At 48.2% G+C, this 26,778-nt stretch overlaps 1 protein-coding gene across 3 annotated transcripts; it reads left to right on the forward strand.

The window, feature by feature from the left end:
• On the forward strand, nucleotides 1-26,459 carry LOC135378959 (solute carrier family 22 member 3-like). Of its 3 annotated transcripts, XM_064612150.1 has the most exons (11): nucleotides 3-114; nucleotides 1,906-2,304; nucleotides 3,593-3,696; nucleotides 4,520-4,674; nucleotides 5,604-5,772; nucleotides 6,561-6,708; nucleotides 6,866-6,963; nucleotides 9,783-9,988; nucleotides 18,376-18,563; nucleotides 18,729-18,862; nucleotides 26,153-26,459. In XM_064612150.1, the coding sequence occupies exons 2-11, from the start codon at nucleotides 1,942-1,944 to the stop codon at nucleotides 26,385-26,387; spliced, it is 1,800 nt and encodes a 599-aa protein (XP_064468220.1). In that variant the 5' UTR covers nucleotides 3-114; nucleotides 1,906-1,941; the 3' UTR covers nucleotides 26,388-26,459. The 3 variants fall into 3 exon arrangements, with proteins under 3 accessions (XP_064468221.1, XP_064468222.1, XP_064468220.1); XM_064612151.1 differs by lacking the exon at nucleotides 3,593-3,696 and having other exon boundaries at nucleotides 1-114; nucleotides 4,520-4,640; XM_064612152.1 differs by lacking the exons at nucleotides 3,593-3,696; nucleotides 6,561-6,708 and having other exon boundaries at nucleotides 1-114.
• Nucleotides 26,460-26,778: the final 319 nt, after the last annotated feature.

The raw sequence follows: 26,778 nt of genomic DNA on the forward strand, positions 1-26,778 counted from the left end.
TAAGTGGTCCCTGCGGGTTACGTGCGCAGGCTCTCTGGCTTATTCGTCTTCCAAGGTGGACCGTCCTTGCGAACACCTCTCTTCTGGTAGCACCCTGCTTCAGTATCAGCCGTGGTAAGAAACAACATCAATTCTGTTGTAGCACTCGTTTTGAAGGGTTCAGGAAGAGTTTCCTAAAGTCTGAGTTCCCATTGGGGAATGGCTCGCAAGGAGGCCTATTAACTGAAATATATGCCGTATTGCATTCAACGCGGACATAGTTCACGCGAAAAAAAAAAAAAAAGAAAAAGCGTCGAATGATCACCCGGCACACCCTCTGCGATCGAACAGACGTCGTGCACCCTTCGCTCACTCCGAAGCAGTCTCTTTTCTCGACCGTGTTTTTTTGGTTAATATCTCCGTAATTCAAACCAATATTGGGTTGATGTTCCACATGTTCCAATGGAATAAACGGTTATAGTTGTGTTCAACTTATGAAGGATAGGAAATCTAGTCTGTCAACTACACATGCTGTTGGAAATAAGGATAAGCACTAGGTGGGGTGCGATAGGGTGCGCCGGTTCTCCAGAGAGGGATGAAAAGCACTCGTATAGGCGCGTTTCCTCACCCGACTTATTCTTTCCTACTGTCTTCATTTTTGCTGTCTAGTTACCTTGTTTTTTCTTCTTCATTGTACTCTTTCAAATATTGCCTAAACTGTTGCGCTTTCGGAGCCTCTTTCTATATAATTTTGTTATGTCCCCCATATGTTTTTCATCGGTATGCATATACGTCCTTTTAACCTCCTAGTGCCTTGGATTGTTGCCTTATTGCCATTTCCTTTATATCATTCACGCGTGCTACTGTATACGTGTACATTACTGTAATTTGATAGTGCGCCACACCGAGGCTCTTGTGGCCGTTCATGGTTACAGCTGACTCATTCACATTCATTTAGCAATAAAGGGCGCGACACGGAATCGAGAACCCATGCAATGTTAGCCATCGGAACTCGCAAAGACTCCCTTCAGGTCACTCAGGTCACGCTATGTTCCGACAGCTACGTCCTTAGTGATCTCTAGAAGAGTGTGGTGGAAACATTTAATACTGACCTGCTATTTACCAAACCTGTCTGTGTATTGCTAAAGGAAGGGCGTCAGGAAGAGAGCGTCCAACATTTCTAGCAGAGGCTATCCTTCTGGGCACCTTCCCATTATTGGCACGGTTTTAAAGGCTCAGGGATGACGCGTTCAATGGGTATTATATAGGACGACTGGAGGCAGCGGCGTAGCTAGGGCGGTCGTCGACCTTCTTGAATCATTGGAGTTGAAGAAAACGCACCAGGAGTGGCATTCGAACCCATACACTCTGTTTGCCGGTCAGAGATGGTACCGTACCCTTGGCAGTACATATGGGAGAGGGAGAACCATGTTGAAATCCTCTCGATCCTCCTTGTAAAGTTCCCTTAGTACCCCTCCTGGAGTATTCTTCTGGCTGCGCCACTGACTCGGGGGTACCCAGAGGAAAAATAGTCTCTGTTCGAAATAGCGGCGGTACACTCTTAGAAATGAACTTCACCACATTGCATGCTCCTAGCCAAGCGTCATCCCGAATGACGACATTCTCTCCCCTGATTTGTAGAAAACGGTAGGCGGGGCCTATTCTGTGCCGTGCATGATGGGCACAAAACAGGCTCCGCCCCCTGTTTTCAGCAAACCAGAGGCGAGAAACATTGTCATTTGGGATGATGGTTGGCTAGGAGTGTGCTATATGGTGAAGTTCATCTTTAAGAGTGTACTTTTCCTTAACGTTTCCTCACCAGTTCGCTCGATTTTCCACTTTTCCACCGTCTCGATGCGGTAACACTCAGTGCTGACTGTTACCTGTGCGTCTGTGTTTGAGTGTTCATAACTCTTTCCTCTGCAGGAAGTCGAACCGCCTTCAGCACCACCACCAGAGAGAATGGTGCCGCTTACGAAGGAACTAACTCCGATTTCTCCATCAACTTCTCGTGAATTTGGCTTCGTAACCAAGGACGGCATCTACCAGCGGATGACGTTACTCTATGGAAGTCTAGCAGCATTCGTTATGGCGGCAAACAACATGATGCCTCTGGTCGCCTCTCCTGTTGTGAACCATTGGTGCGCTCCCCCTGACGGCGTTCAAGTCAGTGAAGAGGAGTGGAAGAACATGAGCATCCCCATTGACGAGGACGGCAAGTACAGCCAGTGCCAGATGCTCAACGGTTCGGACAACAGCTCCGTCGTGGCTTGCACGAAGTGGCAGTACGAAAGCTCCCGCCATTTTGGAACCATCGTGGAAGAGGTGAGCGTAGGATCGACAGTGCTCTTGATCTTACCATATGGCGAGACATAAACAAGAGATCGCATTGCAACAAATCCGAGGAGACATCGATGTCATTCGGGATGATGGTTGACTAGAAGCGTCGTATGCGGTGAAGTGAAGGTGGCACTCGCTGCTTTTCACGGAGAACGCTGTGTATTGCGGGCAGTTTTTAAGGCGTACTACAGTCTGCAATCTACACGATGGAAAACCGCAGAGTTTAAACCCACGACTGCTCCCAAACACGGCAGCAACCACGGTGTAGCAGCCCAGAAGAAAAAAAAAAACACCTTTTGCAGAGGGCACAGAAACAGCGTTCGAAGGTAGGCTAGAAACGTCTCTGAGGAGATGAAAAATAGGAGGAAGGCGAATACGACTTCCATGTAGTAGCAGATGAAGAGGCGCACCCACTGGGGGTGTCATCAACTGCCATTCTTTGATCGAAATTGTGGCCTGGGTTCTTTCTTTTTTTATATTTGCATAGCATGCACACGACACCTAGCAGACGGTCATTGAAAATGTTAAGGGGTAAGCAGTATTTCAACGATTTATACGCAAAAAGAAAGATTAGATTCGATTCGATTGGGTAGCAAGAACGGCGAGGCGGACAGGCACTCATGCTGTGGAGGAGGTGGAATTCCTCTACGTGAGTCCCGACCGACGGTGATGGCATGCCACGGAGAGGCGATGACGGTGGCCTATCTCCATGGCCGCTCCGGTGAGACTTCGATGCTGGCAGGAGGTATCGCCTGTGTTCAATTCATTTGCTCTCCTTCCGAGCAGTTTACGTTGATGGACCAGTTCGCGAATTGCAGTACAGAAGATAGCGCTAAGAACAGACGACTACAGATGTTGATGGGAGGAGAGCTCGTCCCGTCTACATCTTCCCAGTGGTTGTCTGTTCTTAGTGCTATCTTCTGTACGGAATCTTTCCTTCTGATTTCTATAGAAAGGGGAGGCCAGCGTAGCGTAACGGTTAGCGCACCCGACTGGCCACTCGAGAGATGCGTGATTGGACTCTCGCCGCTCTCTGGCTTTCACGACTACCGCATTTCAATTGCTCATGTTCTTAAGCACCGCTGAGGCTTGTTTACGTCTGTTTGTGTGTTTCAGCCTCAGAGCAGCTACTTTTCACCATGTAAACCAACACATCAGGATAGAAACCACGAGAGATCATTAGCGAGCTTGGCAACTCATACCCTAGAGGAACGCGTGTTTGCGGCCCGTACAGGAGAAGACACCGAATTTTGTTTTTATTTTTCTTTGACAGTGGAACTTGGTGTGCGACAGAGCTTGGTTCGTTCCAGCCACCACTGTCGTCTACCTGTTTGGAACAATTGTGGGCTTCATTATTTCTGGCATTCTATCGGACAGGTAGGTACACCAATAACCTGTCGCTACCGACACACTTTATGAAAATTGGCCCGACAATTCTGCAAGTGGAGATTCGCAGAAGGACGCTCTGCAGACTTTCCAGGTTCGCTGCTCTTGTCAACTCGTGCTGGGAATATTTGGCAATAGACATGCATTGGATCTTATCGCTGGAACATCCCTTTTCTGGTAGAACACAATATTTATCTTCAGAATACATTTTTCATATCTCTCTAGGTGCGAAGTGTAGGTGCGCCAAACTTTTCACTCCGATAGCACGCGATTTCTCCTGAAAAAGACAATTATTACCTAGCCAGTTTGTGAAAGCTATTTAACGAGGGAAAGTCCTTCCATGGACCTTGATATCACATGGGGTACGCAGGGAGCCTGTATTCGCTTGCTCGATAAGCTCTCCCGATGTAACTCCCGACCGATCATTTAAACGAAGTTGTTAAATTTAAAGCGTTGAGCAGCGTCGGCGTTGTAACCGGCAGAGCGAACGAGGAGCGAAGCGAAGGATGAAAGTATGGGGGAGCCTGAGGAGGAAACAAGCGGGGAAGCGTTCGGGCACAGTGAAGAGGGTGCGATGAGCAGGGCACGTTTGGGAAGGCGGAACCCATCTGGATGCAGTTTGGTCAGCCGGGCTCCAAATTTGCGACTGGAATCGTGCAGCTGCAAAATCGCGGCAGCTACTTAACGAACTGGGATAGGAGTGCCAGCCGAAGAAAGTACTATGTGTGCGGATCTCAAGCTCAACAATTGCGTTCAAATTTCGCATTGCCGCTTACCATAATCGTCCATTGCATATTTTCTCTCACATTTTCAGTATCGGCCGGATGCCAGTGGCCATGGTCAGTTGCATCGCGGTGATTGTCTTTTGCATCTCCATCGGCAACGCTGCCAACATCGCCCTCTATATTGTGCTTCGCTTCTTCGTGGCAAGTGCAGTGAGTGCCCTCACACTCCCTCTCTACGTGCTACGTAAGTTTCCATTCTGGTATTTCTCGTTCACCTGCCACTTGTGTACCAAAAATGTTACTCGTGACCTCCTTTCTCATATCATGATAGAGCAGGATTCAACAAACCACAGAGTGCAGCTTTCTTTCGTTTTTGTTCAATCTTTCTACAAACAGCACTCATAACCAAGTTATGTTTTCGGTTTTATAAAATCGTAACCATGCTACCTGTTTCGTCTATGCTCTGTACCACACTAGCCCATAATTGTAGCTTTCCATCGGTACCAATATCTTGAAGAACAGGCATAGACGACCGGCACAATGCTGCTACAAAAAAGCCCGATTTCCAGGGGAGGAGTGGGAACGCAACCCATTAGCGCCCAAGTGAGCCCACATGATGCCTTTACTATACTAATCTGAAGCCCGTGTCTGTAAGTGTGTACCAAGTACTACCAAGTAACACTACGTACTCGAAGCAATTAGACCTGAAAAAATTCTGCGGGGCCCCAAGTTGCGAGCGTCACCTGACGGCGCGTTTCAGAGCCCTGTTGTCGCGTGCGCTGTCATGTTACATTTCCAGGCCATTCGAGGCTCCCACACACTCACCATAGTTTTGGCGCTGTATGGCCTTTGTTGCCTTTGTGCCATCAGATCCATAATCTCTCTCTCTCTCTCCCTATTCGAAGCCTTCATTTGAATAAAATACTCCGCGAGACATCTGTCAACATATTTCCTGCTGTGTAATTCTTGTATAGTATAGCCGTCATTTGTCCTGATGCGTAATTTACGTACGACACCCCGTGTACGGTTCCTATTACTTTGAACACAGTAACAACAACTTCCCCAATTTAGCTGCTGAGTCAGCAAGAAACAATGTCAAGCTCTTCCAGGGCGTAAACGAGGGCGTCCCGACCAGTGTCCATTATGAAAGTATGAGTCTTTCACTACCTGCAGTTATCGAAGTGGTGGCAGTGTCGAACCGAGGGTTGTACGGCATCATCATAGCGGGAGGTTACGCTGCGGGTACAGCCTCTGTCCAAGTAGCCCAGAGTTTGAATGTTGGCTGGCGCCTCTTCCAACTGTTGCTCATGGTACCGACAACGACGCTCGTCTTAGGATTACCGTAAGTGAACAATCAAACATGTTTTGCCCTAGATCTATACCGTTTTGACGATCCCGTCCAAGATACCATACAGGCCCAGCCGCGTGAGGCGTTTTCTCAGCGGCGCAACGGCCCCGTTTCGTGTCTGCGGCCAAGCCCGGGGGGACGCCGTCCTTGACGTTCGAGACAGACTGATCGCGATCGCAAGAGATGGAAGTGTCGCCCAGGCTTGCCCAATCAGAGAGTAGCATCAGGCTAACATCCGGCCTGTGCACTATTGGGGTGCCCATATAGATAGCGGCTCGCAGAATTGCCCTGGTGGATCGCGTTCGACAGAAAATCCCTGTGTAAGCGTCCATAGTTTAAGCATACAAAACACAAAGGGGAAAGTGTGCAGCAGATGGATTAAGACGTAAACTAAAACTGTACATTCGCTTCCCGTGTTTGGGTACATTGTGAAGTTGAATATCGGAACAACATTCACAGCAAATGACTCTGTAAGTATAGTACGCGTTGGTGCAACATCCTGTTCGTTATAATATGTCTTCGGTCAAAAGCACCAGTGATGCTTGACATTCTCACTTCAAAAGAAATGTGTTTATCAGGAAGTGAGGAGCTTCTTTCATTGAGATACTATGAAAACTCCCTGCCTTCCCGGAAGCACTGCATGCAGTTACCTTTGGGCATTTCTCACAACAGCGTCGCGTGCCGCTGGAAGAAGTCAGGCTGTCTGCCGCTCGAAAAACGCAGCCTGGGGTTGGGCCTCAAAATGGCGAACTCCGTCATAAACCGTTCCGTCTTTGCAATAGATGGATCCAAGAATCTCCACGGTGGCTCATCTCCCGCTGGAATCTGAGCAAAGCCGAAAATGTGGTTCTCACTATTGGCAGGATCAACGGAACGAAGCCCGAACGCACTATGGAGCTCTGGCGGAGCATTCGCCTTGATCTGGAAAAGGTGAGAAACGGGTGTCTCTTTTGTGCTTAGACACCCGTACAGTACACCTCATGATATGGAAAGGAATATAGTGTCGAATATGGCGTCTTCGAGGGGTCGAGAGGATTGTCAGGAACATTCACTTAAGCATACAATGAAGATGAATGTGCAATTCCAGGAAGAAGAGAAGTACTCCGAAATGTTGAGAGTGGAATTACTGAGCGTTCTTCTTGCCCCAAGTTTAAGACGAACCAACGTAATTCTTTTCTACTCTTGGTAAGTGGTCTACTTTCTACTCTAATCATTCTGCCCGGGTCATTCTACTCGAATCATTGCCAATATCGATGGAGCGCTACATGTTAGTCGGAATAGCGGTAATGGTAATACATTAGGAAGACCGCAGACATTATTTGACACGCGAAATGTTCCCACACCTTCATCTGGTCACAGCTGCTCGGAATAAAGCTTATTCTACTCACTATCTTACAAGCTAAATCATTAAAGGTGTGAAACCATTTTAATACCTATGAAGGAATCACATTGTAAACATCGATTTATGTGTATTGATTTATGCACGTCAAAACACTATGCAATCCCGCGTTACGGAGCTGTTGCACTTTGGAGGTCACAAGCTGTACAAGCCCCTCCTTTCCTCTCAGATCTTCACCTCCTTCCCCGTTTTCGTACTGATGTTTTCTAACCTCTACCCGAGAAACGTCATTATGACGTTGGTAGACAGACTGAAACCGAAACAAATCTGAACAGGAGGGCTGGGTCCCACGAATGGGCACTTGTTCTCTGCTTCCTTTCGGTTGCGTCCCTGTCATGAACCATCGTAATCCCCACAAGACCGTGGCTTTCGGACGCGGTGTTGTTCGCCCCTAGCTTTGAGGGCAGTCGAACACTATGACATCATTTGTTTACGAACGGGGAGAGGTCTATTGCGGAGAAAGGAAGTGAGTAGCTTTCTGTTTCCACGACGATGGTAAAAGCTTGTAGAGACGGAAGCGTTCACCGTGGAACGGGAAAGCATGCACGGATAAAACGTCACTTCCTGTTGTCCTCCCCCATTTTGTCAGCGCTGGTGGACGCCACCATCAATGGTGGCCCGAAAAATTCGCAGTTTTAAAATCCCAAAGTAAAAAAGGAAAACATTAGGAAAACGTAGCGAATCCAATGGCCTGCGACGGTGTACGAAACACAGTCATACATGTAGTAGGTTACATGGGGTCCTAAACTCTTTAAGCGTTCGTTTTCTATAAAGTGTGCTTTGCCGTTTGAGCTGGAGCCACAATCCTATGGTGGCCGCAAATGAGCGGCTATCATAGTGATATGGTCGTGGAAGTAATCACTCAATCGATAGATGGTTTCAAAAAATTCCAAGAGCTCCATGCGCGCGCTTTGCATCGTTGGAGGTTATTATCATGGGGAAGGGAGAATTGTCCTTCATGTTCCGTTTTGTCTCACCTTGACACCTGGTGGACTGTAGGCCGTGAGAGGAGAAACCAAACAATTTGGATACCTTCTTCTCCTCCTGGGTTCCTGTTGAAGTACATACTGTGGTGAGAAGAAAGGGTGGGACGTGAAATAGGCAGTGTTGCTGTAAGTTTAAGGTCTACGTAACATCGAAACATCTGAATGATTTGAGCCTACTGACAGAACAGAAAGCCACGGTGGTGCTCTGGACCGGCGGCCCTCCTTTCGCTATACACGTTTTTTTTTATTATCGTGAAAGATTTTTACTTAACGAACCATGTCGTACCATATATTCCGTCCTTTTTTAGGGAGGTTTGATACTACAAGATGTCTAATTACTTCAGACTCATTAATGATCTCTGTCAAAAGCGAGAGTGCAGAAGGGGGCACAACTGTCGTTGAAACATGCATGTGCGTTGAATATTTGCGTTGAATTTTGCAATATGCAACCGAAGGCCCACGCGCCCCTTCGGTTTTCGCTCCTGTCGAATGTCTGCGCTGCGGCGAATGTCATGAACTCCTGACATTCGCCGTCGTCAGCCTACCAGGGCTGCATAGCGGTTCCCTGTCCAACAGATTAGTACCTGCTCCAATAATCTCCATCGCTTTAAGGCACGTGGTCCCCTGATGTCGAACAAGCGCTGTCCTGATGGTTTCGGTGTCGCTACATTTGCATGCAAAATTTCGCGATGGCATATCAGAATATGTTTTCTTGCCCAACATTTTCATAGATTAAAACGAAAATTGGCTTTCAAAGACAACTGCTTCCCATTCTGTTATCTCAGTTTTGCCGAAAGCCCCTAAGTACTTGTCTGCGTGTCCTTCGTCCAGTGCGTGCTTTTGTTGCACTCATCCTTATGGAAGCCCCTAATAAACCACTTAGCTATCTTTGGATAACGAGGTCAAATGCCGCAGCTACATATTCACTTAGAGTGAATGTCCGCATGGCCGCATAACGCGTGTGGACACACAACAGCACCTATGCTGATCTCCAGCTTCTTTTTTTAAAAAAGTGATCTATAAAGAAGGTCATGGTCGGCTCATTGGAAAATCCAACGGAAATGCGTTAGCACTAAAACTTGAAAACCCTTTTGGTACTCCCATTTACAACGCTGCGCAATCCCTCAACGACTATTCACAAACGTTACACAAGCCTTGATACGACCATAGAGAAAGCTGCCGCAAGACAGTATCCGCCTTTCGGGCTTCCTCCGATTCAGCTTGGCTGTCTCTTGGAGGAGCCTCAGCCTTCTTTCGCCGCCGCTCCTCCGCACCGCTTTCGTAACCCATTGTGCGCCAACGCAGGCACGTCTGAGCCTGCCGACCACCACAGCTGCACCGCCGTGCCGACGCGCCGCGTCGCGTTCCCCACGCGCCCTCTCTCTTTCGCTCCCTCTACATCACGGCGCATGCGTGCCGCGCGGTGGCTACAGATAGACGACGACGCGGTTCTTTCGTAACTATAGGAAGCTAATGCTAACGAATTTAAAAACACACACCTCGTATGACATCGTTTGTAACGGTCCTGGACAAACTCCAGCGTGCTGCCGATCATATCCAATCATTAACGGCAGCAGATAACCGGCGATGTAATAATTTGTTCTCATTGTCCTTGCAAGGTTTACCGTCTCACTCACGTACTACGGCATCCACGTCTACATGATGATGAATCCCAGCACGACGATGATGGTGACCCTCCTCACCTTCCTGCCTATTGCCATGTTGACGTACTGTGGAATGGAATACCTGGGACGCACACGGACCCTGACCTGTGCCATGTTCCTGAGCGCGTTCTCCTGTTTGCTGGACGTATTCTTTCGAGGCGGTGAGTTTCGTACGCTTAGTTACAAAAAAGTAAGAACAAGAACCGCTAAAGCGATTGTCCACACGAAGTTCTGCGCTTTTTCACGTCCGCGTTTAGAGGTATGCGCGAACCGTTCTCGACCCGTGCACGGGTTTTGGAAGAACTACCCGTACCCGAAGGTCGTTTGGGTATATCCGCACACCCGCACTACAGGGGCGTGCAGGTGACTTGCACAAGTTACAAGATGCTAGAGTACTGCAGCGCAAAGAAGAAAAACACGAAAGCGTTTGTGGACGGTGTGGTGTCACCACTATGGCGCATGTGTAGAGGCACGAGTGCCATCGTGATCAATAAAGTGTTCTGGAACTGGCTGTGGTCCGAGCAAGACACGACATTTTGGCGACGTCGGACGGACCTACGTGGCGATCGAAAAGGGGGTGTGCATCCATCTATTCAGATTATAGTTATGAATTTCGGCGCTCCTGCTGCGGTGCCGCCGTTTCTTGACCGACCTGGCAAGCCACCGATACCATGGACTCAATAGAGACGTATCTTCGAAAATTACATACTTGTCATCAATGCCCTATCCTATACCCCAGAACGACTGAAAGCTGTGCTACTTCACTCTTTGGGAACAGAAGGTCAACGGATCTTCTATACGCTGCCAGCTGCTGACGTACCTACCACACAAACGATCGAAGGAGCATCGTCCACAGGCACGACCAATGTTTATGTGCAAGCGCTAGCTACGCTTGAAAAGAGGTATGCCGAAAGTTTCAACGTGATAGTGGAACGTCGTAAGTTCCGACAACGAGCACAACTCCCCGATGAAACCGTCGAGGACTACGTTACAGCTCTTCGAGGACTCGCCATTACTTGTAATTACGGGACGATGCTTGATGAAACTCTGCGTGACCAACTTGTCGATAAAGCTGTATTGCCGCAGGTACGGGAACGTTTACTACTAGAGGGCTCAGCACTTACTCTGGACAGAGCGGTTCTGCTAGCGGGTCATGTAGAACAGAGTCGGAGAGCAGCTCAACAGCAGCTTCATGAGGAATCCGTAACAGTTGGACGACTTTCCTACAATAGAAGGAAGAACTCGCCCCGGGACAGAGGGACAAACAAGCCCCGGGACAAGCTAAAAACAAAGAAATCAGCTGTCTGCTATCGCTGTGGCTCAACGCGCCATTTGGCTAACTAGCCAAACTGTATAGCACGGGATAAGGAATGCTTTAAATGCAAGAAAGTAGGTCACTTCGGAGCCATGTGCAAAGGTTCAAGCAAACAGCACCATGGTACTACTCGTGAAGTAGTAAGATACCTCAGAGGACGAAGCCAGTTCTCCGAATACTGCAAGTGCTATGCTTCTCGAGGTGCATACGACCAAGGAAAAGGCCATCTACGTTTCAGTGGAGGCTGCAGGCAAGAATGTCAAGTTCTTAATTGATACAGGATCGTCTGTTTCCATACTATCCTGGGACGTCTACCAGTCTACCTTCTCGGGAGAGTTTTCACTTCGACCAGCTTCGATTCAGCTTCATGATTATTCAAGAAAGCAGATACCAGTGCGAGGGTGCGTTGTCATCCCTGTCAAGTACAAGACGCAGAGCGTTTCACTTCTATTTTACGTAGTGCAGCAAGGTACTACACTCTTAGGACTTGATGCAGTCGCAGCACTGGATTTACACATTGACGGAGCGCAAATGCGATGCCTAGAGACAACGGTGACGACGTCTGATTGCGAGTACATTGCGAAGTGCGAATTTCCGCAACTGTTTGCTCCAGGGCTGGGCGTTGCTAAAGGTTACGCACACAAAGTGAAACTGAGACCAGAAGTGGAGCCCACTATAGCTAAACTTCGAAGACTACCGCTAGAGGTAAGGAGCGATGTCTCCAAGGAACTGAAGAAACTCCTGGACATGGATATCATAGAACCCATTGATGCGTCACCATGGGTATCGCACATTGTCGTCGCTAAGAAAAAGGACGGTCGTATTCGACTTTGTGTGGACCTACGAGCGCCGAACAGAGCTGTCATACCGGATTGCTATCCTCTACCACACATAGAGGAACTTGTTAACAGACTCGCCGGTGCGAAAGTCTTCTCCAAACTAGACCTAACTGCGGCATACCACCAGCTACCGCTAGCAGAAGAAAGCCGTGATATCACTGCTTTTATCACGCACGATGGATTGTTCCGTTACAAACGGGTATGTTTTGGCCTGGCGTCAGCACCCTCTGCCTTCCAGAAGCTCCTCGCTAATGTGCTCAAAGACTGTAGTGGAGTACTACACTACCTTGATGACATCATCGTTCATGGAAAAAGTGAAGAGGAGCATGCCAGGAATTGACGCCAGGTTTTGAGATGTCTTTCGGACGCAGGTCTACGGCTAAACGAGAAATGCATGTTCGGTGTCAGGAAACTCACCTTTGTGGGTCATACAGTCGCGGAAGGAAAAGTTATGCCGCTAGAAGAAAACGTAAAGGCCATTCTGGAAGCTCCAGCACCCACCGACTTTCGCACATTGAGGTCATTCCTGGGCATGACTGGACATTATGCGAAATTTATAAAGAATTATGCGGACGAAGTGGAACCGCTACGTCACTTGCTCCGAGGCGAAAAACACTTTCAGTGGAGCACAAACGCTCAATTATGTTTTGAGAGGCTCAAAAGACTCATGTCCACATGCTCAGCGTTGAGCATGTTCGACCCGACACTTCCAGTTACTGATGCGTCTGGCTACGGCCTCGGCGCAGTACTGCGCCAATGGGACGGTAACTGTTTTCGAACCGTGTCTTTCGCATCCAGAACTCTAGCCGCCCAAGAAAGAAAGTACTCCGCTGGAGAAAGGGAAGCTCTGGCATGTGTTTGGGCAATAGAGCACTGGCACGTGTACCTCTGGGGTCGTCCTTTTAATCCGGAAACAGATCATCAGGCGTTGCGAACTCTGTTGGGCACCCAAGGAGCCGGACATCGACCGCTTAGAATTTCTCAGTGGTTAACGCGACTACTTAATTACAATTTCGCCGTCGTGTACAAGAAAGGAACAGAGAACCAGGTTGCAGATGCACTGTCACGGCTACCCATTCCCAGTACTGAGGAGGGAATTCCTGAAGACGACACTGTCTGCCTAATTACAGAACGCATCTCGAAAGACGAACTACAGAGAGCCACTGCTGCTGACCCGGTATTACAGGATGTAATGCGCTACCTAAGCACACAGTGGCCAACGAAACTGACCCTCCCAGACAAATTAGCACCGTTTTTCAACCTTCGAGCGGAACTGTCTCAAGTCGATGAACTTTTGCTGCGTGGAGAAAGGATTGTTGTCCCTTCCACGCTGATCCCGAAGGTAATTTGCCCTGGCACATGAGGCGCATGGCGGCATGGTGCGTACCAAGCAACGGCTTCGTCAGCTGTACTGGTGGCCTGCAATCGACAGCAGCGTCGAGGCTGCCATTCGCGAATGTGCCGTGTGTCAAACGGCTGACAAGTCGGCAACAACAGTATCAGCCCTACTTACTCCGGTACCGCTCCCAAACGCCCCGTGGGAAAAGCTCGGAATGGACATAATGGGTCCTTACGAGGAAGCACCACACGACTGTCGCTACATGATTACACTGATAGATTACTACAGTCGGTGGCCTGAAGTTTGTTTTTCAAGTGCGGTCACCAGCACGACCGTCATCAAGTTCCTTCGACAGGTTTTCAGCCGGGAAAGCTACCCCTCCCAAATCATTACGGACAACGGACCTCAGTTCGTCTCACAAGAATTCGAAAGTTTCCTTCAAGGATGTGGAATTCGGCACACTTGTTCCTCTGTGTACCACCCGCAAGGCAACGGGATGGTCGAGCGGTTCAACCAAGTGTTGAAGAATTTCATACAAATATCACGCTTTTTCGCGTCCGCGTTTAGAGGTATGCGCGAACCGTTCTCGACCCGCAGTGCACGAGTTTTGGTGGAACTACCCGTACCCGAAGGTCGTTTGGGTATATCCGCACACCCGCACTACAGGGGCGTGCAGGTGACTTGCACAAGTTACAAGATTCTAGAGTACTGCAGCGCAAAGAAGAAAAACACGAAAGCGTTTGTGGACGGTTAATCGCACTCTTATTTCGTACATATCAAGTGCATGATACATAATTGCTGGAAGGACGATCATCAAATTGTCATAAAACGCATTGGAAGTCTGGTTTTTTGCGCTGGGTTATTTCGCGAAAAAGCCACGGGAAAGAGGGACACGGAGGAACATACAAAGAACACGTAGCTTCAAAGTGAGCATCTAGGAGTTTTGCTATCATGAACACTTATCACTCCCTCCATTGCTACCTAACCATTCTCTAAGTAACAAAGACACACTACGCTGCCTACAGGGCAACATTGTCGGGCTTTAGTCAGACTTGTGCGTAACGCGTTACTAGCAGTTGCGCTACTTGTAATCAATTAGTTTGTTGAGTAATTTTTCGAGTAATCAGTTACATTTCTGAGTAATCGATTACTCAGTAATTGATTAGTTTTCCCGCAGAGATTAACTTTCAGATGTTCTGCCTCATGTCAAGCCCCCCGTGCCGTCAGCCTTTTTTTTTTGGGGCGTCATTACTATAACGTTCCGGAATTTCAGCGTCTCTCTCCCTAATCTTTTCCAGCAACACCAGTGTGGCGGTACCTGAAGATTCGGAGGCTGAGTCATGGGGAAGATCACGTAAAAGATTGCGATGATTGCAAAAAACAGCCCCCAGGTTATCGCGGAACGCAAATTCTTTTTCACGGGCGCGGAAGAGGGAACCCAAGCAGCAAAATGCACTGAAAGTCGAGTGCAATAGGGGTGGACGGGTAGATGAAAGGCCTTGAACAGATTCATGAAACTAGAGAACATTGATAAGACACATACCGTCCACCCCTAATGCACTCGACTTCCAGTACATTGTGCTGCTTGGGAAGCTTCACCGGGCCCTTCACGGGGAGGGAGGGAGGGAGGGAGCGAGAGGAAGGGGATAATTGTGTTAGTATGGCATCCGTTGACTTTACAAAGAAAATCGGAGAATTTATCAAAGCACGAAACAACAGATAGGCAAGCAGATTTGGAAGAACTCGTTTCTGGTGTAGAGCGCTCTCTTTGGTCGGTTTTTGCGGGGTGAGAGGGGTGTCACGGGTTTGCTCGAAAAAAGAAGCTTGACTTGGTTGCAGTTCAGTTCCGGTCCCTGTCGTTTTTTTTATCCTATGTCCTCGTCCTACCCAGCACTGGGGTCTTTTAATTGTTTTTAATCCAATATGAACCAACCAGCCAAAACGCTTGCTCTGCTGTCATGGGGAAGTTCCACACGAGGTTCTTTCACAATCTGGTCAACGTTTTCCCGGGCGATAAATACGGTAGACGTAGAGATGTACCTGTCCCGTGGTTTTGGTTTTTGTGTTTTAGCTCTTTCCCTGATTCCCTGAGGCACACAAAGACGGGTATAATTTGCGCGAATAGAGAGCAACCAGCGGAGTAACGCGTTGCTTTTCTGCACCCTTAGAAATGAACTTCACCAATTGCACGCTCCCAGCTAACCATCATCCCGAATGACAACGTTCTCGTCCCTGATTTGTTGAAAATGGGAGGCGGAGCGTATTCTGTGCCGTGCATAATGGGCACAAAATAGGCTCGGCCTCCCATTTTCAACAAATCAGAGGCGAGAACGTTGTCATTGGGGATTACGGTTGGCTAGGGGCGTCCTATGTGGCGAAGTTCATTTTTTAAAGTGCACTCGTTACTCAATTACATTTGGACTCGAGTATTGGTAACGATAATCAATTACCTTTTCCTAGAAGTAACGGTAACGGTTACTTTTTTCGAGTAACGGGCACAAGTTTGGCTGCAGTTGATACAAGGTGCCCACTTCAACTGCGATCAGGATCGCTAAAAAACAAACAAATGTTATTATTACAATAATTGGATATACAGCTGCCTTTTTTTTGCCTTTACAGAATTTTCGTAAGGAAGCTATGAAAGGCAGCTAATAGTTGTTTTTGCAGTTGAGTTCTACGGCCAGGTGGACATACTCTGGAAGAGAGTATGTAACCCAAAGATGAATAATTACCACAAATTTTAATTGATCTTATCATAATAATAATTATGAAATTTCGGGCTAAAGCGAGATAGCAGATTGGGAGACTATCTGGTTGAACGCCGTTCCAAAAACCCTGTAACTCGTACGTGCGTTAAAAAAAAAAATATATATATATCCCCGAACTATATATATATATATATATATATCAGTCGAAAATTCAGTGGACGCTAAAAAAAACGACCTGTATATTCTTGGGTAAGTGGTTCTCCTTATGGCCGCACAAGGAACGTTCTGCAGTGCTGCCCTATTCGAGTTTCACTAACGAAACCTTTTCATTATGAAATATAAAACTTTGTCCCAGTGACAACATGTGTTCCCTCTGGTGTGCTGGTCACGTTACCATATTAAGAAACAACGTTCGAGCCGGTATAGCACGCCACGTGGAAATCGTATTCGGAAAACGGCGGATTTGAAGGCCATTTTTGTTGCAGAAACGCACTCTTCACTTGCCGTTAAAGGGATTATCGCGACCGGAAACCTGTGTATGAGGCCCACGCTTTAATGTTCCGGCATGGTTTCACAGTCTCCTTGACTAAGTTTCTCCTCTGAAAACAGATTACGTGTTAAATAAACGAGTTTTAAAGACTCGTACCCCCTCTGCAGCTAAAGGAGGCCCCAGTGATATTAACGTCATGTTGATTGATGACATAAGAGAGGCACACGAATGGGAGCGCACCGCAAGCGATTATCTCCGAGCTGCTCGGCTTCGCGTTCCCACCACAATATACGTACCAAATGAAAAGTCATGGATAAATACGCCTACTTGGAACACAGTGTTGCCCTCCTGGCTGTACGAAGACGTCCCACGCTGACCATAAACAACATTCCACAAGCCGATCGCGGACTGCCCGCGACCTGCAGAGGCCGTTGGTCCCCTCACGCCGGCCGGTTGCAAAGTACCCTCCGCCCGCTCCCTGATATTGCCTTGATCGCGCCGAAGGGCGGTCACTGATTGGTCTTGTCCGACTGCCGCGTTCACTGATTTCCAGAAAGGTATACTCTCAACATCCGTAGTCCGGTATTGCCGTGCACGGCATCAAATTGTGCTGAAAACAAAACAAAACAACTAATTAAGCCAACTAATAAACTCAACTAATAACGCTCAACTTAACTAATTGATTATTGAGTTTAGCTCAACTCAAACTCAGAAAAGCTAATTCGCGATTTTCGACGTCATGGAACTTTTTCACACACTCATCATATCCTAGCTGCTCTACAGCGAACAATGCTCTGCGTGTCAAAACAAATCCACGTGTGTAGCACAAACGACCAAAACAGCTCCGGAGTTGGACCGACGAGCTCGCGCCGATTGCGCGGTCTCATCACTGGTCCCCACTCCTGTCGTATACATACTGCGCCGTCCTGTGAAGACGCACACCATCATCTCCGGCGCCTCAAGGTCATGCGCATAGGTCATTGCGAAGTAGGTCCATTAACGATGAGAACCGAAGAGTAGAACGGCGCTCTAGTTTAGGAATCAAACCTCGAGCGATGCGACAGTCCCTTTAAGCCGCGAAACAACAACAAGTTTCTTCTTTTATTTCCCTGAAGAGCGTATTTCTTTGGGAGCCACAAAAGTGACCTCCAAATCCGAAATTTTTTGTAGGCCATTTCCGCGCGCTTTTTTCTTTTTCGCTCGACCTTTTTTCTGAAAAAAGCAAACTACAGAAATCTCAATGTACTCTTTCTATCTCCCTCTCCTTCGCAAGAAGCACGAGAGACCTCTGATTGGTCTCCTCAAATGATCTCCCACACGATGATTGGAGAAATCGTTCGTGGAGACCAATGAGAGAGCGCTCCGGCGGTGGCCCGCTGACTGTGCGTTTGCCATGGGTGTTCGATCTCCAGACGCTGTAAGGCAAATGCCGGCACAGTTCTCCCGTAAAGTCGGCCCAGAGCGCACGGTCTCCCCCGAGCAATGTGCAGTTACAGCGGCAGGCAGATCGCTCGGTAGGAACACACCACCGAGAGAGAGCGCTCCGCATTATCGACTTTTTTCGAGAGATGGAGATGGAGAGAGGAGGCAAGAGAGGAGAGGGAGATACGGGGTTAGTACGAGCCCTGGTCCGACTGGGGTCCTGGAAAAGTGCGGTTCCTTTCTCTCATAAATCGTCGAACGACGCAACGGACGAATCTCGTTCGTTTTACGCCGGTTTTAAGATAACAGCACCTTGCCAGAGCTGGCAGTTCGAAATGCCCCGGAAGCAGAAGGAAATGTCTTCGAGCAAATCCTCAGAATCCTAGAAGCCATCGAAGCGGAGCAACTATAAGCAAGTTTTGCCTTTCATTGCAGATGAAGGAAGCGCCGTTTCAGCAGTTCTGACAGACACCCTGGAAGTGTTGGGGATCACCGTTGCACAGACTGTGGTGGTGCTCGTTATCGCCGAAGTGAACCCCACAGCCGTGAGGACCATCGCTGTCTGTTGCGGTTTTGTATGCAGCAGGAGCGGAATGATCTGCGCTACTCTCGCGCAACATCTGGTAATGTCCTTCATATCGCTTGAAAGGTCAATATGACTTTCATTGCACACGTTGGAGTGGTTGTGTTTGCAAGCGTCTATAACCTGATTGATGTGCAATTCTGAATACCGAGGTGCTTCCGTGTAAGCGAGAATATATCCAGCAAGTTCATTTCTTCCCGTATAGTGGACACTCCCTAGTGTCGGACCACCAGTCCTGTACGGTGTCTTCTGTCTGGTCGCTGGCATCTTCGTCACCTTCGTGCCGGAAACGAAGGCAGCCAGGTTACCGGAGGCTGTCAAGAAATTCAATATGTTCGAGTGAGTTTTCATATCTTAAAAGAACGACGAGCGCACCCGCAAGGGGGGTCGAAACCAGTATCCGCCACACTCACGTGACGTCAATATGTGTGTAACGACATCTCCCGCAAATAATCATGCGCGTACCGTGTATTTAATAATCGATAAGCTTCTTAATTACAATGATGCACTTTTCTTAAAAATATACCTGGCGCTTGTGTCACAGTCACGTGATCACTGCTAACATGTCACAAACTCTAGTGTGACAACAACAAACCGTGGTCCTCGGTAACCGCGGTTTGTTCGGGTAAGGACAAGGTTAAGAGTGGTTAGGTGGTTAAGAGTGTCCGTTAACAAGATGGTTAAGAGTGTTCGTGTGACAAGTGTACATATTATTCTGCTCTCCGTTCGTTCACTCATGCTCCAGCTCAGTCGCTATATTGAGTATGAGTGAGAATGATCAGGAGTGAGCTCTTGTTGATGAATGTTGCTATAACGAATTCAAACATCTCAGGGAAAAGAAGTGCTGACACCAGCAATCGAACCTGGGTCTTCTGAAGGCGAGTTCCCACATACAGCGCTTCGCTTTATGGCGCTAGAACATCGCCCTCAAAATCTTGCGCTGTTTTTCCGTCTGCCGTTCTCACATACAACCAGGGTGTTTTTCATTCCGGTTTTCGTTCCGGTTCTACCATAAACGGTCCGGTACCGGTTCCGCTCCGGAGCAAAAAAATAACGATTCATACCGGTTTTAACCGGCTTCTGGTGGGCATATTGATTCCCAGAAAAAAAAAGTCGATGTTGCGAAATGTAAACCCATTTACTGCGCATTCATGGTATTTGATGCTAATAGGCAGCTGTGAAATTCGTAGCTCTTGGTTCCTGTAGGTGACTGTCTCTTCAAATAGGCTTTCTCCTTTCTTGAAGCGCATGATAAAGACGGACTTGTTTGTTGTGATGTTATACATACTTTCTTGCTGGATTGGTGCGATTGCATCCCATCCCAATGTCTGTTGCTGCTTCCTAGCCAGCAAGCACTACCGCACGAGTACGACGCAAATCGAGGAACATCCTCACTCACAAACGCGCTTTTTCTTTTCTTCGTGTCCTGTCCACAGAAGAGGCACCACTTTGCACGCGCTTGCCTGGCGGATACGTAAATGTATTCAACTTCGGTGCTCGCAAACAAGGGACGCGTTGCGCGACATTACCGATAGAGAAGCCATTACGCACCCCCTGGGGTCGCTGTTTAGTTGAGGAGAGTTTGGGCGGATGAAATTAAAACGAACACTACGGCACTTTGGTAGAGAGCCACAACCGGTCACATGTACCTGTAAGCAGGGTGTCGGAGCGAACCGAAAACCGGAACCGAAAACCGAAAAAAACCGCTATTTTGGTGCGAACCGGAACGGAATCGAAACCGTATACGTTTTTTTCGCTCAGGAGGGAAACCGAAAAATATATTTAACGGTTTTCGGTCCAAGAAAAAACTTCGCCCGTTTGGACTACGGGTAGGCGAATGAAACTGACGTCGTGTGCTCTGAAGTCATGGATACTGTACGAGGGTTACGGTTACGGTGGAATGAATGTTGGTATAGTACGACCCTTAGGCTGCCTTTGTAATGGTTTATCGTTGGCGCACACGCACAGACTTCGAGGTACACGTGACTCTCTAGCAATGTGCCGTAGTGTTCGTTGTCATTTGATCCCCCCCAAGCTCTCCTCAACTAAACAGCGACCCAAGGGGGCTGCATAACGGCTTCTTTATCGGTAATGTCGCGCAACGTGTCCCTTGTTTGAGAGCAGCTACGTTGAATACATTTACGTATACTCGAGGGCAAGCCCGTGCAAAGTGGTAACTCTTTTGTGGACAGGACACGAAGAAAATAAAACGGAGCCGTCGAGCGCGTTTGTGAGTGAAGGTGTTCCTCGATTTGCGTCGTACTCGTGCGGTGGTGCTTGCCGGCTAGACATGAGCAACAGACATTCGGATGGGACGCAATCGCTCCAACCCAGCAAGAAAGTACTTTACGTATGACATCACGACAAACAAGTCCATTTGTAGCATGCGCTTCAAGAAAGGAGAGAGCCCATTTGAACAGACAGTAACCTACAGGAAACAGGAGCTACCGATTTCACAGCTGTCTATTAATATTAAATACCATGTATGCGGAATAAACGGGTTTAGATTTTGTAACATTGATTATTATTATTTTTTGTGGGGATGAATATTCCCAGCAGAAGCGGAACCGGTTAAAAACCGGTATTAACCGTTATTTTTTTGCTCCGGAGCAGAACCGGTACCGGATCGTTTACGATGTAACCGGAACGAAAACCGGAACGAAAAACGTTTCGGTTCGACACCCTGCCTGTAAGTATACGTGCGCGAACGATAAAACGTTAGAAAGGGAGCCTAAGGGCCATAGTATACCGGACATACATTGCACCGTAACCGTAACCCTCATAAAGTATCAATGACATGACTTCAGAACGCACGACGTCAGTTTAATTCGCCTACTCGTAGTCCAAACCGGCGAAGTTGGACCGAAAACCGTTAAATAAATTTTTCGGTTTCCCTCCTGAGCGAAAAAAAACGTATACGGTTTGGATTCCGTTCGGGTTCGCTCCAAAATAGCGTTTTTTTTTTCGATTTTCGGTTCTGGTTTTCGGTTCGCTCCGACACCTTGCATACAACCGAGCACATAGCGCTATCCTGCAGGGGTCACGGGATATCTCATTGCGACGTGATGCATCGGTGCTACCGTCATTACGTACTGTCGGCGTCGGGTATCCGTAGCATGATGGGGTTTGACACTTTCGATGCTGTGATCGCTATACCAGACTATAGTAACCAAACACCCACGTATTGGCAAATGAAACTCGTGGCCATTTCCACGTCGTCGTCGTCGTCGCATTCCCGTCTTGCTGCTTCGAGTGATCGGAAGCAAAACAAACCCCAGCTTCCGCGACGTCCCGGCTCAAAGAAGCTCAAGATTGGCCAACGCAGACCCACCGCTCAATATAGCGCTGAAAAAGTTTACCGGGCTCTACTTCAACAAGAGCGGTTTTATAGCGGTTCGTAGCAATGCGAGGAGGAAAATATAGCGCAATTTTCTAGCGCTATGTAGCAAAGCGCTATATGTGGGAACTGGCCTTAATTTCCTGTCAGGTATGCTAACCGCTAGATCACACCAGGGCACCGTTTCCCTCAAGATAGAGTGCATAATAGTATGACCTACTACTATACTAGAGACGTGGACATCAGCAAAGCTCCCTGGACTGAGATAATAGTTCTGGCAATCGCCGCTTCGCTGTGGAATTTGGCACTAGCTAGCGCTATTCGTTACCACGCGCTAAACTGCAGGCAACGTATGGTGGCCTGTGTTGACAACGACGAGGTAGTACGGGAGAGGCTTAGCGCCTGCTTAGCAACAACCTGTGTGGCGGACGAACGACGGTGACAATGATGATAGTAGTGGACATGTCATTTCCTCTCCCTAATAATGGTATGTGGCGCTTGCAGCAGCCCCTAGCGTAACTAACCCATGACCCGGGTCTCCCATAGGCGATTGCCATTCGGGTATTCGTATCGCACTTCTGGTGCTTTTTCATCGACTACTACTCGTAATGGTACTTGGCCTCCCTTTCTTGTGAAACTACGAAATTGTGGAAAACATTTAACCAGAGAAGGCCAGGAGTAAATTTAATGCTGGCACTTGCAGAATAGACACCAGCAATGGAATATGAACTAGCACCCTCTGGTATGCCACTGCGCTAGCTACCTTCTCTTCAACGCATCGAGTCACGCTAGGAAACAAGGGAACACGCGCTTTTACCCTCAACACATTTTCTGCTACATTGCTGCCAATCACTCCCACATTCACGCGGACGCACACGCTCGTGGCATCTTTCTCGGGTAAACGTAGCAGTTGATGAGCCTCTTAAGCATTGAAAGACGCGCACAGAACATGCCTCAGAACGGCCAGTTGCAAAATTTAACGGCTCATTTCCTAGGGCAGCTCGATACTAGCTTCCTCAGCATATGAAGATAACCGCGTCGTCTGTTACAAAATTTACGTCATCTTGACTCCCACGCACAGCTCGCGATGAGCGCAGACGCGCCGCAGAAGCAGCTCTGTCGTCTTGAAGACGGACGCGTAATGCGCTGTTGAGAGGAGGTCGTCGGTCCGTACTTCGTCGCCTCGTGACTCCTCCGGCTCACGACCTACTTAATAAGAGAACGACCAGTTCACTTGACCCCCCTTCCAGCGCCGGCTTTTTTGTTATTCATATGTTTGCCGCAGGAGCATTGGTGGCGCTGCCGACATTCCCTACTTCAATGGGGGTTGTAGTGCTTATGCGGTAGCTTTCTACGGACTTCTTCGCATCCGCGTCAGATATTTGTGCCTTCTTTTTTTTGTTTTTTGCCAAACATATCGTAATCTTTACGCACCAAACCGCCACGAAGACCTCAGTTCACATGAGCATGGTTTATTCCGTAGTGCCTTTTTGCAAGGCAAGATGCCTCCTCGCGTGAAAAGCGAAAAAGTGTGCTGTCATCCATCTGAGATATTTCTCCAAAACCTTGCAATTCAACTGCGGTCACTTTTACTTTGCCCCTTAACATATTACTAACATTTCTTCCTTTTCTTTTTGAGTATGTAGAAGAGATTTCGTACAACAATTCACTTTGGAGATACCGAATGTGTACATACAGATGCACTTGTTCAGTGCGTGATGGCACCAACTTTAAATTAATCTTAAATTTAAATAACGGCATACAGGAGCGTATCGCCACAGGAAGAGCAGCAGGAACTGCTCTTAACCTATGGCCCTTTTTTACCAACAGTGGTTAACTTTGGACTAAGATCCAGCGTTGCGTGATCTGATGAATATTCCAGTGACAGTAACTTCCTTTAGTGTAGCATAGTTAAGCGTTAAATTCAAGTTAAGGGACCGTTGTTCTCGGTTCAAATGCTAATTGGTGATGGTGAAACCGGGCCTTAGTCTATCACTGAAGGACTGGAACCGAAGCGGATATCGGTTTGGTTACGGTTCAGTGTCAGAACTCTGAAAGCGGTTACAGGTAGGAGGCTCGCCGTTTTAATGCTTGCGGTTACCGGTAACCAAGCAGTTGAACCGGTACTTTTTCGGTTTTCTTTAGGATGGTATCTGCTGGCTGCGTGGATGTCGCAGAAGCACGTTCAACGCCACTGATCAGAGTTGTAAAGAAATATATATCGCATCCAAAGCTGATCGCGTTCACGCGTGAGCATATTCTTATGAACCGGTAACCGAAATCACATACAGTAATTCGGTTCAGGTTGCGGCTTTGGTTAGTTGCGAATGGTGGATTGCAGATGTGGACATGGAAGAAATTTGGGTTCCAAGTCGTCTTCGGTTTCGCCCCGGTTTCAGTCCCTTTCCACGGGATTTCAGTCAATTTCAGTCACTTCCACGTGCCAGAGCATGATTGTCTCCACTGCTGGATCGCCAATGAGTTGATTGGACAGCGATATGGAGGTGATGAAAGGGCTCATCGTTGTCTGCCTCACAGATGTGGGCAACGTCACGACTAAAGCCCTGGAGGAAAACGCGTCCTGGGGCAACTTCAAGGGAATTGTGCGGAGATATGTCTAAAAGTGTCTGATGAAAACCCACGAAAAAATCCACACTGCACATCCAGCTCCGGGACTCGAACCCGGGTACCTCCCAAGATCTCCCAGGTATGGGGGAACTTGCTTTTCAAGGACGGCGTGGTATCAAATGAAGTACCTTGTACTGTGTACCAATATGTCATCGCACGAGAAAACAAAATAAACGGCGTCCATGTAAAGTATACCCCGACAAAACGAGCACAGGAGTCGATGTTGTACACTACAAATCAATATGGACGTCGAAAAGATGTACACGAGTCAATACGAACACCATCTCGTCACATGTTCCAATGCGGAGTCCCCCTGTTTTAGGGAATGTGGGCAGCGCGACAAGCGGGCGTTTCACCTGTGAGAGGAGGAAATTGCGAGGAGGTTCCGCGGACAGCCGCTCCATAGGGATTTGGGAAAGTGACCTGGTCGCTCTCTTATTAAGTAGGTCGTGCTCCGGCTACCCGCTAATGGACCGCTGACATTCTACCCCCAGCCATGCTGAGCTGAGTTGATCCAGCGTTCGCTTCCCGCATACCTCGACATATCTCTCGTCAAGATGCCGCATTGGTTCATCGAATGCGCCTCGACGTGCCCTTCACAGCGCAGTTGCTTTACTGCTTGAGGAAAGTTGACTCTCCCCACTGCAGTCACTGCGGTGTTGTAGAAAATCTAGAGCACATACTTCTCCATTGCCTAAACTACCAACCTTCCCGAGCCGTACTCTCCGGATCCCTTAACGAGCTAGACTCTCACCCCTTCTCTCAGAAACTGGCTTGGTCCCTGGCCACATCCTGCCCACTAATGCACTTAACCTTTTTGGATACCATCGGAGTTCGATACTTAGTGTGAAGGGGCTCATTATTTCATTCCCCGCATCACCACCAGCAGTGGAGTAGAGTATCGCCGATGAAACTCCCCAGTGGGGAGTTCGATGAAACTGCCGGCGAGTTGAAACTCGGGCGATGAAACTCCCCAGTCATCATCGTGTAATGTAGTTGTTGTTTGAGTAAAAAAAAATAGCAGAGGAGGTTTGAAAAAATGGGTGAAATCGGCGCACAGCATTTATGCGTGGCAAGCGTGGGAGTCAATATGGCGGCTTTGTTGCATTCGCTTCTGGAAAGGGTGACTCCACCCTACACAAAGGGAGCTAGTCTCTAGGCACCATACCGTTTTCATGTTCGCGTCGCCCCTAGCGGCGTAATGTCGAACGCCGTGTTTTCCTCCCAGTAATCATGCCGACGCTTATAAGAAACTGGCACGTCGCGTGGAAAAGCACAAAAACGGAAGACTGCAAGAAAAATGCGGAAAAGGTGAAAGTCATTTAGGAGTAATCAAAGCGTGATCAAGTTTCGACCCCGAAAGTGTATGTAACCTCGAAGCCTATTATCTCCCCCCAACTAACATGGCAGCATGCTTGTAGCTCGCTGGGCATGCGCGTACGTTTACTAGAAAAAAAGTCCATTCAATAACGGCAGTTGAAGATAACTACCATTGCTGGTGCCTCCTCTTCAACTGCTATCATTCAATATTGAAGGATACAACTGCGCGTCGTGAGGCTTGCGTTTTGTATACCTACGTTCCCCCACGTTCAGTTGCCTCATCCACTGCTACCTTTCATAATTCATTTCAGGCCCCATTTATTGTGGATATATTTTTGTCGCAGGATAGCCCCTCTTCCACTTGGAAGAAAGTCGCACAGAAGAAGAGCAGCAGAAAGAAGCCCTCGTCACAGCCCCGTTCATGTGGCTCGCAGAAGTCTCGAGCCTGTGCTCAGCAAGTTGGTGGAGATATATGGATCAGAGACGACCACCCTCTCGAGCTATGGCATCAGCGATGTTCTGCTCGACATCAGAGACGTCATACAGAAGTCGTCGGACACTAATCATTCCGCACTATAATAATGATGTATGACATATAATATAGACGTGTATACCGAGTGTCGGATAGACATAAATGAGTAAATTCGCCGATTCTGTGGTATTAAAAGTACAGTAAAGATATGTAACCTATTCGATGCTATGAACCCTCGGCAGAACACTGCACGGGCCGCGTTTTTGGACCCGGCCCGAGCTAGGCCTTCCCTTGATTTACCCGCCCGGGCTTGGCACGACGGCTGCATACCTAACCAGGGCACGACGTAAACCCGAAGGATCCCAAGTTTCTCGGCCCAAGCCCGGCCCAAGCCCAGCCCAAGGCCCAAGACCAAGGCCCAGTGTATGAGGCTGTAAAATTTGACCGGGGTTATCTAACAAAGGGTCAGACCTAGGCCCGGCAATGTACGGGCCCTGT

This window comes from Ornithodoros turicata, chromosome 1 (assembly GCF_037126465.1).
Source record: "Ornithodoros turicata isolate Travis chromosome 1, ASM3712646v1, whole genome shotgun sequence".
Taxonomy (NCBI): domain Eukaryota; kingdom Metazoa; phylum Arthropoda; class Arachnida; order Ixodida; family Argasidae; genus Ornithodoros; species Ornithodoros turicata.